The sequence below is a fragment of the Poecilia reticulata genome, linkage group LG2, assembly GCF_000633615.1.
Source record: "Poecilia reticulata strain Guanapo linkage group LG2, Guppy_female_1.0+MT, whole genome shotgun sequence".
In the NCBI taxonomy this organism is placed as follows: Eukaryota; Metazoa; Chordata; class Actinopteri; order Cyprinodontiformes; family Poeciliidae; genus Poecilia; species Poecilia reticulata.
Genome location: NC_024332.1, coordinates 32,308,843 through 32,322,440, shown reverse-complemented (window position 1 = coordinate 32,322,440; position 13,598 = coordinate 32,308,843). Strand labels below are relative to the sequence as shown.

At 37.3% G+C, this 13,598-nt stretch overlaps 1 protein-coding gene across 3 annotated transcripts in view; it reads right to left on the bottom strand.

Annotated features, from left to right (window-relative positions):
- The window catches only part of rbms1b (RNA binding motif, single stranded interacting protein 1b), a 19,043-nt gene extending 12,016 nt beyond the window's left edge, over positions 1-7,027 (bottom strand). For all 3 annotated transcript variants that reach the window (XR_533181.2, XR_001776410.1, XM_008404011.2), the window contains exons 1-3: positions 6,692-7,027; positions 2,961-3,139; positions 852-910 (exon numbers count right to left, since the gene is read on the bottom strand). Coding sequence is in view for 1 of the 3 variants with exons in the window: in XM_008404011.2 (XP_008402233.1) it covers positions 852-910; positions 2,961-3,139; positions 6,692-6,742 (289 nt within the window). In the remaining 2 variants the exon portion in view is untranslated. The remainder of the gene's footprint in view (positions 1-851; positions 911-2,960; positions 3,140-6,691) is intronic.
- Positions 7,028-13,598: the final 6,571 nt, after the last annotated feature.

Genomic DNA, 13,598 nt, shown 5'->3' with positions numbered 1-13,598 from the left:
TATATATTTATAAACACGCACACGCGCGCGCACACATCAGCTGTGTGTGACCCTGTTGTGTTCATTTGGTTGAAAGAAAAAAACAGCTGAGGATGCAGATACTGCTGGCTCAGGTCAGCTCTTTGTCCTGTGGGGTACAAACAGGGTGCACCTACACACTTTGTCTTCCTCTGCATTTGTTATATTTAACTTTAATAAAAATCAATTGTGAGAAATGCACTCCCAGCTTACACAGAGGTCAGACTATTTTGAAGCGTGTTTTACTCAAATCTTTTGTTTTGGTTAATACAAAGTCTTGAAAGCTTTTATCATAGTGGGGAATTTAGGTAAATTAAAAGCTACACTAATTTACTAATATATTTCTAATGTGTATAATCAAATAAAAAGTCTAATAATGTAAATTTCTGCTAAAAGCAGAAATTCCTATTGCCTATATAATCCCGAGGAAGACTGACAAAGCAATCACTATGTCATTTTTAGTTTGAGTAGCAATCTACCAGAACTGGACAAAGACCAACCATGCCACTCAGCAGGAAGAAGGAAATGTGGTCAATTCTTCCCAGGAAACAGGCGACAACCGTAATCCACACACACCGGAGCTGTGTTCGAAAATAACTTGAGCTGGTAGGCAGCATTAACAGCTTGGTAGTCTGTTTCCTGAACCGGCCACATCACCTAAAACCACAGCCCTGATGCTCTGGTAAATTCCTCACATTGGGTATCTATAACATTGGGGACTACAAAGAAAGTCAATTTATATTTTCTTTGACAATCAGGTGGGCTTAGTGAGATTTTATTTTTAACCTGAGAATTTGCTAAAGAAACAAAGGAACAATTAAAACTTGACACACCTTTGCACTTGTTTGTAGTTTTGTCCAGGATGGCTTTGGTTGATACTATTTTGCCGTACCTAAAAAAAAGGAGGAATAGAAATGAGGCCCTTAGTTAGCAGGCCCATACACCAGAAGCAGACAGTTATATAAAACTCACACAGAGGGAGGATTGAGCAACAATCCATGACATCACTGCACAAATATGAGAAACAGGAAGTGGTTTCCATGTGGTGCTGAAAACCCCAGCATGTGTGCAAAACACTAATCTCAACTTGTCCCTTTTTTTTCTCAAGCCAAACTACACCGATCTTATCTAGCTTCTTCAAACAAAACCTCTTTCAGTCGGAGCCGGCTTACTTTGGTACCATCCTGGTAAAGCCCCTACACTTTGGGGTGATCAAAGACTATTTTATGCCACAGTTTCAAAACTGTTGTTGGCTGCATGCAGAACAAAGGAGGGCATTGATGATACCATCTAAAGGAGCACCAATGTCATTTTAAGGATATTTTATGCATGATGCAGCTACTGATTAGCATTTCTTTATAATATAATGTAAATGATACTCATTTACATTATATTATCACTTATAATGTAAGTGATACTCATAGAACATGCTTTGTACAACAGCTTTTCAGAGCTCAAAAGGTACGTTCAAGACTGTAATCTCAAAAGATAACATATTTTAGGTTGTAGATTAAAATTTCAACAACAAAAAAAAAACAGATTAGGGTAATCTAAAGAGAAAGTCTGTCTTTTGTCTTAAAACAGCTGCAGTTGCTGCTGATAGGAGACACAATGCACTCTGCAATCAGTCAGAAGGACACTTTAGCTAATAATCATGGCGGATCCAAACCAGGTGAAAGAGCATGAACTGCTGACCTTTCTGTCTTGTGAACTCCAATCTCCTAACTTATAATGGCGGTATGTTTCCCATTGCAGTGCCTTAAACAGAATATTGTAGTACATTTATGTGTAGGGTACATAACTTTTTTTTTTACATCGCTGCAGATTTACTATCTACAATAAGATATACTAAAAAGAATCTAAATGGAAACACTTTAAAGTGTTTTTTTTTTTTGCTTGCATGCAATAATTTAAGATTTAAGTTAAATCTAATACTATCTATTCCCCTTTTTAAATGTAAACAGGGGCTTATTAGCCCTAAACGACACACTTTCTAATGTGCCCCTTCTCTCTATGTTAGTTCCCAAGTACAAATCAGACAAGATCACCTTAAACCTGTTTTGCAGGGAATCGCAACACTGACTTATTTGTAGTTATTGCTCATTGTTTAAGTTCTATCCAACCTCCACTTTTGTCATTTCTTCTGACATTGATAGAAATTCTGCAATTGAAAAGATGGCCTCTTTCGGTACCACTTTTCGTCTTTGGTAATTTCCAAACACCAAACAGAGGTGATTGAGTGGCGCATCAGTGTGCGCGTAAGTCTCAGCGTCCTTTTATTTTAAAAAATTTATTGCAGACCAGCTCAGTCATCTCTGATTTTACTAATTCAAGAATTCCTAATTCTAATTTCTGTCAGCTTTTGTTCATGTCCACCAAATTGTATCTGTTTTTCTTTTTAACAGCATCGGCTGTAGCACGTTTTGACAATGGCAGATTTTAAAACGGATTCTGTGAAAACGACTACAGTGTGGTCTAGGTTTATTTTGAAATACCACTATGAACTTAGACAGACTAATCTAACATTGCAGAATTAACTCGGTTATAATAGTATCATTTGGTAAGAGAAGGTTGACTGAACACACCAACTCCAATTGAAATTGCTTTTGTTTTGAGCATATAGAGACTCATCAGCTTCAACACATCTCAAGAATAGAACATGGGACATATTTAAAAAGCTTTCTCTGGAAAAGGCTACAATTTATTATAAATGTTAGTTGCCGTTCTTACTTTAGTGCTCTACAATACATTTTAACATCTGTGCACTTCACAATCCTCACAGAAAACCTAATACATCCACCATTTAACCTTTCACTTTCTTCTATTATACCAGTTTATGTCAATAAGTGACAACCACTGCAAACTGAAGCTGGCTTAGGAAGAAAAAAAAAATCAATAACTAATCAATGAGAGCTAACAGGGACAGGAAGTGAAGTACTCACGGCTGACAGAGCTTGACCAGGTCATGGTCTGTGGTTGAAGGGGACAAGCCTCGGATGTAGAGGTTTGTTTTGCTGAGATGTTCCCAGCCTCCTGAACTGCTGCTGCTGCTGTTGTTGGTGCTGTTGTTGGTGCTTGGGCTGGGTGGAGCCATGGGGTGGGACAATGAAGCAACAGGTGGCTGAAGAGTGAAAACATACAATAACAGCTTGACATGTAATCCGCATAAAAAAGCAACTGTGCTGTACATTTAGGTAATAAATATATATAAAGAACAGATAAAAATCACTGTGGCCCCGGAGCCACAAGTATTTGAACAAGAACCCTTTAGTAATGCACTTTTTTTAGTTTTTAATATGGAAACAATTTGCTTTCTCCAGGATTATCAACATGCCTTAGAAAAAAACATATCCAGCCTTTTTTTTTTTTTTGCAAAAGTTTTGTTTTTCTCCATTTCAAAACCTATAAATTAAACGGTGAGGATTTTTATTACAACACATTTCTTACACTAGATATGCATCAAAATTAGAAGTTGTCATTTTTCTAATGGTAATGTAACACATAAACTTGCTAAATGAGTTTTATTTAGGTAAACAGATGGGAAAATTTTTTTCTTTGGATTGTAAAGGTTGCAGACCCCTGGTTTAGAGTAAGGCTAGTTAACGTTTCAGTGAACAGCGATGCTCATGGGAGCGGTTCCTATCACAGAACAGGCCCACAAGAACCTGCAGCAAATGCAAAAGTGTTGCACTAACGTCTCAATACAGGTTCAAATAGTTGCTTATTGAGAATGGCTGACTTTTCTCCTTTATTGTAGAGCTAGACTGCTTCAGTTTTTAATCTTAGAATATTTATTTGAGTTTAAAAAACAACTGTTGAAAGCAGATATTAATATACAGTGCATAATAAATATACATAACCATTTTTTCTCACTGCCTGACAACAAATCACACTAAATTTTTCCTGTTCTAGGTCGGATAGGATGATATAAATAATTAGTTTTGACAAAATGGTAGGAAATTGTGAGAAATCAATTTTACACTTCAGTTAAATGGAGGCGCACCTGCGAATGTGTTTTAAGGAAATATCTCTCACACACACTGCTTTGCTGTGCGACATTATCAAAAAAAAAATCAAAAAGGTACAAATAGATATCAGGAAGAGACTTTCTTCTGTTCAGCTATGCACAAGTGTAAACAGCATGAGAATCTCCAACAATCGTACTGTTCAAAAAGAAAGATGGCTTCTGTGTCCCAGAGAACGAAAGAACATGTGAAGATGTTGGCAGAAACTGGCAAGACTGTTATTCACATTTTAGTTCACATTTTAGTTCAGTACTGAACGGCTATTCAATGAAGAAGAAAACCATCACTCAAAGAGCAAAATGAAAAATCAAATTACACTCAGTGGTAAAAACCTTGATATTTGGAGACATGTCCTGTGGTTTGATGAGACTAAAATTGAAGTGTTTAACCATAGTGACTAGTATATTTATTAGTATATTTTGCTGCTGGAGCCACTGGGGCAATTCACAAAATGGAATCACGAGGAAAGAACCTAATATGGAAATACTGACGCAACCTCTCAAGACGCCAAATTAAAGGTTAGAGGGAAGAAAGTGTTTTGAAATGGTAACTATAAAGCGGTGATCTCAGTCCCATAGAAAATATTTGTGCAGAGCTGAAAAGGAGTAGTGAAAACAAGGTGGCCTTCAAACCTGTCCCCATTTTTTGCCGGTTGTGTTGGAGAGAAGAATGGGGCAAATTCCAGCAAAACTTTGTGCCAAGCTTGCAACAAGATACCAACCATGTTGGATTCGAATGATACGGCATAAAAATCAATTCTAACAAATATTGAGAAAATGTAAGTAGATTGCCCATATGAAGAAAGCAACGGAAAATTTCTGTCCATTATTCTGGCATTTACCACGTCAAAATAATCTGAGTCATCCTAAAACAGGAAATGTTTAGTCTGATTTAATGTCAGACAATGACAAACCAAAGACAAGAGTGTCTTTTTTATACAGTGTATCTAAATATCTGGTTTCAGCTGTATACATCCAGATCTTTTCGAAGTCTCTGGAATGTATTTTGGGCATTTCTTCCATGCAGATGAGAGGGATATAATTGCACAACTTTGTCCTTTCTGTTTACAAAACCCAGATGTCCTAGTCTGGCGGAACTTTTCGCCTTTAGGGATCTGTCCTCCTTACTATCTGATACTGATTATCTCCAGCCCCACAACCCCCACCATTCTCTGAGGAATCCCAAGCCGAGAGGAAGCTCATGGAATCCCATGCATGAGGTGGTGACAGGCTTGAGCTACCCAAGTCGGGACTACAGCCCAGAGGACCTTTTCTTGTGACTGACTGGTCAATTGCCTCGCATGCCTTTGAGCATGAAACGAGCCTGACAAACTAATGTCTTATGAATGTTCCCAGTTCAACTGTGGAAATACTCACTGGTTGTCATGAGTAACGATGCTGCATGCTTTAAATCTTCCACATCTATAAATCTTCATTGGAAGTTGTTAAATATAATCATAAGGCTAATTATTATAAAAATTACGACATGCTTTCTTAAGTCTATTCAATAAAATCCAACACATAAAAAAGCTAAACAAAGCTGAACATCATGGGATATTGAGTATATTGTGTACTGACAATGTAACACATAAAAAAAAAAAATCTAAAGCAAAAAATCCTTGTTGAACGTTTCTTATGTATGTTTTTGTATATGGCCTATTATTAAAGCAGCCTTAGCGAGCTGTAGATGTACCAACAAACACCATATAAACACCAAATAACCAAAATGAATGTGTGGAATTATAACAGTTTAACTGACAGTTTAAAACAAATGTACAAACACCCAAGCCAAAGCAGTCGTAAAAGGGAGGAACCGAAGGAACCTGAGCCTTATTTTTTCCCTGCCTGTGATTCGGGAATTACAACATCCCCTTTTCCTGTGAAACTGCAAGGGAATTTTTGTTTTCATACAGCTGCCAGACAGCTCAGAAGAAGCCGTGCTTGGATGGCGGTGGTGGTGGTGAGAGGGAGAGGATGGCATCTTATCAGCCAGCTCCAGACCAGCAGGGCCGTCATAGGCTCGCCGGAAATATACCCAGGGTTTCCAGTAACAGGCCTCGCCCATGAAGCGCCAGCCACAGGATAAAACACCCTGAGCAATGCAGAGTATATGCGTCCAATAAAAACATCTTAAAGAACCAAAAGGAAACTGGAGAAAATGAGTGTATTAGTCGTGCACCAGTGTAAGATAATAACCGATGGAGATACTATAAATGTATGTACACAGTAAACATCTGGAAACAATAGATTTTAAAGAAACACATGCCTTAGTTATACCAACTAGTCCAAAGTATGATTATTTATGCATTTTAAAAGAGCTCATTTGCTCTAAAGAAACACCAAACAAATTAAGTGATGAGAGGCTTTTAGAGACTGGTGTTTTACGTAACTATGTGTCCCGACTGTTTGCGTCCCGTATCCTGGACTACTGCCAGAGAAGAAGGGATTTTCATTATTCGTAGTTCATGTCAAATGATTAGCAAGAACACAACGCAGCAATTACAATTGACCACTGTACACCAACACGACTTTAAAGCTCCTAATTAGAGCTCTCAAATTGCGAGACTAATTTTGCGACTTTAACTTACACGCAGTTTAGAGGAGTCGGGAGTTTCTTATATAAAAAAAAGGCAGACTGAGTGTGTTTACCTGTTTGCGATACGGAGTCCTTAGTGGGTTTCCAGTATTTGCAAAAATCATTCTCAATCTGAACAAGGAGTTACTTTTAGTTACGTTTAGTTAGCAAAAATGCACCAAACTCCACTTTTGAGTTGAATGTTGGTTGAAAAAAAGAAAATGCCTCCTCTCTAGTCCGCTAAAGGAGACGAAAATAAGTTTTTGTCCATACTTGCTGTAGACATGTCCCTGTTATCAAGTGTCCGGATTTTAACGAATCCCCTCGGTAAATGATCCACACTTCGGTCCGTGCCCTAGTAGTCTCAGGCGGATTCATTGATTTGCAGTCACCGCTGTGCTGGACCGAGACCGAGGCTTCCACGGTGGAAGAAACCATTTCGGGTTTCGCTGTAGGGGGGGACCTTTTGGAAAGGTAGTCTAAATATATGAGAAAATGTTATATATTTAGTGTAATCAGTGTGAGATTCGATGCTATGTTATACCAGAAATAAAAAATAACATTTTTATACTTAATTTACTATTAATATTTGCTCAACCTGTTTCTACAAAACAGAGCTTCTACCTCTGGTGTTGTTTATTTATGGAAGGATGCATACCAATCGTTCCAGTATGTCTAAGGTGGTCCTGGATTTATTTTCGTGCATTTGTAATACTTTAGAAGAGCAATGTAGTTTTGGCACCTAAAAATTAAGTTGTATTTTTAAAAACGCCCAGTTTAATTCAACGACATTTTGTTTAGTTATATTTATTGTCAATTTACATAAAAAGTTACCGTTTTGAAACTAAATTCATTTCGATCCAGTTCATTTTTATACAGTTCAATCTTATTCAGAAAAACCCAGTAACAAACACTCAAACTCTACAGATACAGTCAGATTCAGTAAATCATACAATGCCAAGCTGTGGTGTTTTCTTTTTTTCTTTCATCTAAAAAAAAAAGTGAACAACATAAAACCTAAAGTTTCATCTAGTTCACCGTAGTTCAAACCAACTTATTTCAAATTAGTTTATCCCTATGTATTGTTTTATTACAATTAATTCAAAAATAAAATTCAGTTGCCAAGTTTAGTTTAACCTATTTATAAATTCACTCAGTCAAATTTAGTTAATCATGCAACACAAAAAGGTAGAAAGTTGAATCCAATTTTTATCTCAGAAAGAACAGACAAGGGTAAAACTCACATTTCATAGAAAAAAAAATCTCCATTAGCACCAGGCAGCTCAGAATCTGTCCTTAACTGCTTCTACAAGCTAGGGATTTAAAGTCCAGGATTTAGCATGACCACCCAGAATAAACAAGAAATGTAAATAACATGTGTTCATTGCATTCAGTCCTCCAGTACGTTGTTGGCCTAAAACAGCAACACACCAAAAGACAAGACTGAGTCAAGCTTTTTTTAATACCAAAATGAGGTCTTAAAAGTGGCCTTTCATAGCATAAGTAACTATTTATATATTTGAATGTCACACATGATTTGAAAACATGAAAACAAAATCAAGCTGCAACACAATTTTACTTTATATGTTACATGTAGGCTGCACAGTGGCGCAGTTGGTAGAGCCGTTGCCTTGCAGCAAGAAGGTTCTGGGTTCGATTCCTGGCCCCGGTCTTTCTGCATGGAGTTTGCATGTTCTCCCTGTGCATGCGTGGGTTTTCTCTGGGTACTCCGGCTTCCTCCCACAGTCCAAAAACATGACTGTCAGGTTAATTGGCCTCTCCAAATTGCCCCTAGGTATGAATGTGTGTGTGCATGGTTGTTTGTCCTGTGTGTCTCTGTGTTGCCCTGCGACAGACTGGCGACCTGGGGCGTTGGCTGGAGGTGGGCACCGGTGGCCCTCCCAGCCCCATCAAGGGACAAGGGTGTGGAGAAAATGGATGTTACATGTAACATTGCTCTGCATATTAGCTCAATATTATATTCAGCAGCTTGCTATATATTGACACAGAAACTAGATAGTGAGAGCCTTTGCCTCTATCTATCCACTACTAAAAGTAAAGTAACAGTTATTGCATCTAGTATTTACTTCACATTATTTTACAATTATTAGTGACTGTGCTGTTGTTTTCTCTAATTTGCTGTGCTTTTAGCTTGCCAGACTAAAACTTCCACTTCCTTATTGTTTGGGTGGAGACAAAACTATGCTGTACACAGCGCAACCCCTGGAAATACACACTTATCAGGGTTGAAACCACCAAAGGAAGTTGGGAAAAATGTTAAGTTAAGTTCTACTTGTTTGTGAACTTGTCCCTTTTTTTCAGCACAGCAGAAATTTTCTAAAAGAGCTTTGCTTCTGCTGCAGATTTGCTCCCTCATGACATCACTGGGCCTGATGGTTGACTCTGAGGGTAAAATAAGTGCAAGTGTTGCTTCATTGGACATGGACCATCAAATGCAATTTAACACCTCCTGATTAGAAACCCAATTTTCTTTTAGCTCCGCACAAGGCCCAAGTCACATTCCTTAATCTTCTTAATTTAAGACCAGGTCAGTTGTTCTTGTGTGCATGTTATTCTGTCTCACTAAGAAATCAAATCACAAAAGTGTCATAAAATAGAACATTTGCTCAGAGCTGGCTGTAAAATACGTCATAGAAACAGTCATTGGGAGTCCAGTGTGACATCAGTGTCCATGTAATGAGCAGCCCAGGTCATTCTGATGTGTGGGAAGTCACTCTAAATGAAACAAAAGATCTTGTAGAGAAGTTCATTAGGCCAACCAGAGCCATTAGGTCGGGCGTTAGAGGAAAGGGAGTGAGTTCTGATTCAGCACTCTGCCCAGGATGCCGAGGGTGTGGGGGGCTTAGTGCAGACAGAGAGGCGATTGAACCACCTTTTATGAAAGCATGAAAGAAAAGGTTATCTCATACAAGCATTCGTACCTATATAGTAGGCCCTACCCATAAAAAAAATATTGCCAGCTGGTGACCACTTTAACAGATGTGCTTATAATAACAGACTGAGGAGCAGTGGGGAAAATATTCTTATATGCATTTGATTTAGAGGAGATCTTTACATATGTTTACGCAAGTTCAGATTGTGCCGGGATAATTACTTAAACAGGCACATACCTGCAAAATTTCAGAGATTACAAGATCAAAAATCACGAGCCAGTACACACACAGAGAGATACCCACACTCATACTGACATATACACACTGGGTATTTCCAAGGGAAATAATTGTGAGGTTATTTTAAGACACCGTGCTGCTTTGCTTCTTGTACTCACTCTTCCTTGATCTCATAAAACAGCAAACAAGTATGTGAAAAAAAAAAGACTTTTCTCACAGTGTGTGTCAGCATTTAGGGTTGGACCCAAAATAATCATGTTCCTAGTTGATTTAACTTTTTCAAACATGTTTCTCCTTCATATGTTGGAATGGCTTAATTAACCACAGTCCTGACTTAAATTTGATTTGATTGCCTTTAGATAGAAGAGGAGGGGAGATTATGGAGCTTGTAACTTCAAAGACATGCAAAAGATAAATGGCCAAAAAATACCTGCTGAAACATTTCAGCTATTATGAGAAATGTGTGATATCTTTAATGCCAGCAGAACATTGATTACTGAGAAGGGTATAAATAATTTTGACATGCCATTTATTGTTCAAATAAACAATGAAACAATGGAAATTAAACAATGAACATTATACTGCTTCTTGAATTTTCTCTAAATACCCTTCAGGACATGTGATTGCTATTTCCTAATAGAAATAAACTTCTTAGATAAATGAAAGTGGCTTTAAATCTAAATCTAGCAGGGATCTTGAGAATTTTGGGGCTTGATTCTGTAGTTCAGTCAGATCAGCACCAAATTTTTTCCCTCAGCCTCTCTCTGTTGATGAATCAAGGCAACTAGAACTTCTTTGCTACAGGAAGTGGTAAATAAAAGCCTTCATGCCTGAATGCAAGAGTTCAGGAGGTTTGACCTTTGCAAGTAAATTAGTGACCACCTCTTTTTTTTAAATGCAGGAAAGGCTACCTTGAATATGTCATAAGAAGGCCTTAAGAATAACATTTTAACTCTCCACAGCTTTGTATATTTATATAAAAATTGCCAAACATCTGCTGCAGAGAACAAAGAACAAATATTCCCATAATTCTCAAGTAGTCAGATGGATCTCTTTTTTCTCATCTGTTGTTGGTTCTGTGTTTGTTTATAGTTATTGTGAGATCTGAATTGAACAATGGATAAAAATGCTCTTATTTATTTGCCCAATGCCCAATGTTGGTTTTGTCCAATTGGAGGTCATGTTTACTTTTTAAGTATATTATTTCATGATTTCCCTGGATAAAAGTAAGAGCCTGTTTTGGATAGACAGTAAAGCTCATTATAAGTTCATAAGACAAATTATACAATAAGTTGCAAAAAATAAAATAAGACCATGAGGAAAGAAATAGAATGAACACTTACCTGTTCCCTTCATAACAAAGGCATTCTCAGCAGTGTTGCTTTTTCAGTGAGGATGTTCTGTGGTCTTCTGTTAAAGTGTTGGTTGTGGTTAAGGCTGTTAACACTGGCAAGGTGTACTATAGTTCAAAGACAACTACAGTTTCAAAATGTTCTGTTCTACTGTGTCTGTGGTTTAAAGTCCTATTTAACAGATGTCAGAGAAAAGGCCAGGCTGGCCAAGCATATAGTGATATTTCAGCCCTTCCTCTGCCTACTTCTGAAATATTTCTGCGTATGACGCATGTGCCATTTGACAATTACTAATAAAATAATTGAAAATTTTTGTTCATGTTAACTGAACTTGTAATGAGTAAAATACATGGGCATTTGAATTTAATTGCTGTTTTTTTCTGGTTTAAATAAGGCTGTCAGCTAAATATATAAAATTAACTTTCACATTTATTTTGGAAATCTAAATTTGAAGGTAGACATTTGTTTTTTAATTTGCATTTGTGATTGGGATTTCTAGGCACGTATCTGCTGATTAATTAAATTCCATTTAAACTGATTCAACTTTATTAGAGAAAATGGTGGCATGTTATACCTAACTGTCATTTTACATATGTCAAATGTCCCACAAGATTAATACAGACACAAAGGTAGTTCTCTCAGGATTGAAACGGCCACATTAAGCAGCTCCCCCTGAGGGTCGTCTCATTGTGCGCATTTTGCTGCCTGGCAACTCTCCAAACTTTATTGTAAGCATTGTATGGCGCTGTTTGGGCTTAGCATAATGCCATTGTGTACATGGTTCCTGCAGCAGGAAATATATCCACCTGACACCCTAGTCTGATAAATAAGTTTACTTCTGAACAGTTTACAACATTGACCTCCTATGTGTCCTCAAAACAAAACTCCATTCTAATGAGACAAGTGTGGGAGGCCCTGGAAAAAAAATAACTTTATAGTATCATTTAATGAGATATGTTTGATTAGAAACATATTGAAAATCCTACATAAGGTTGGACACATGCCATCAGACTGCAACCTAGGGATCACTATATGTTTGGCAGATCAGTTTACAGCTTCTAAACTTTCAGGCTTTTCTTTTTTTTCCTATTTTGTTTTATATGTGCTAAAACATAACTCTGAGGCCCGAAATACAGATTTTTTTTTAAACAACTCATAATCTGTAAAGTTGGATGCCAAGCTTTATTTACTGAGAATCACACGGATAGAATTTGACTGCTGTTGCTGTTGTACAACTAAAATAGTATGCTCTTAAAAACCAAGGGACTTTCCAAACTCGGCAAGCCTCATGCAGCCTGTCTTTACCTCTGGCTTAGTAGAATACATATTGATTCTTTATATCCCTTTAAAACCTTATTAAGAAAGGCACACCTTATAAATGTTACTAATGCAGAATCAATTTATTATTTAAGACACCAGTAAAATACCAGCAAATCAGATATTTTGACACTTTGAGAGTGCAGTCATTTGATTTTCAATGTGAAGGTTTGTTATTTTAAGTGTGAACGATTACATCCATACATATGAAGTCTATACATGTGGGGTGGTCAAGAACAAAAATTGGAACAGAAAAAGGATCTAAGTTAATATTGTCAATTAATGTATAGACCCAGAAAAGTAACATTTGCATTTTCCACGAAATTGCATTTGTAAATTTGTATTGGAAGGTTTGTTAAACTTAGAAAAGCAAACGTAAAATGTAAGAAGGCTTTGGTGTTGAAAATATGAAATATTTATATATATAAGGTACTTGTAAGTCTAACTTTCAGGTTGAACACCCAGAAAAGAAACTAGATATTTCTACTGGTGGTAAGAAATTCTCTAATCTATTGATTCTGCCCTGGAGTTTTTGGCATAATAAGCCCCTTGCTCCATACCGCCCTCTTTAAAAGGCTTCAAAGGGACCCTGAGGCTAGAGCTGTGGCCAAATCCATTGTCTGCAGCTTTGGCTTCAGATGAATCTCACCACTGCTGTTTCACAGTATCATAAAAACAAAAAACAAAAGAAAAAAAAACATTGCATCATTTGATTAGTATAAATCTTTTTAAAATACAAGTTGATTAAGAAAGGATGCATAAGTACATCACCTTACTGAAAACATAATACATTCTTTATTATTTTGGCATTTTAAGAATGGGAATATTAATTTACTTAGCATACCTTTTACAAGCCAGTTTTGCTTTCATTCTGCTTCACCTCCCTCTGGGCTCCTGAAATCCGATCTGTGTGTTTCACAGTGCATTCTTCCTCTCCCCTCCTCCCATGTGCATGCCAGAGCCCTCAGCTCTGCCCTCTGTCAGATTTCAAGTTTCTGCAGACCTACAGCGAATTGTTTATTTTGCTAGACATGGAGGAAACACGGATGTGCCCTTCATTGGCTTCGAGATTTAGTGCTGAGCCACACTTCAGTGGGATGTATATTTAGAATAGAGCCCTCTCTTACAGGAGGTTTAGTGTCATTTTCAACAACTCAAAGGACAATCAAAGGACAATCAAT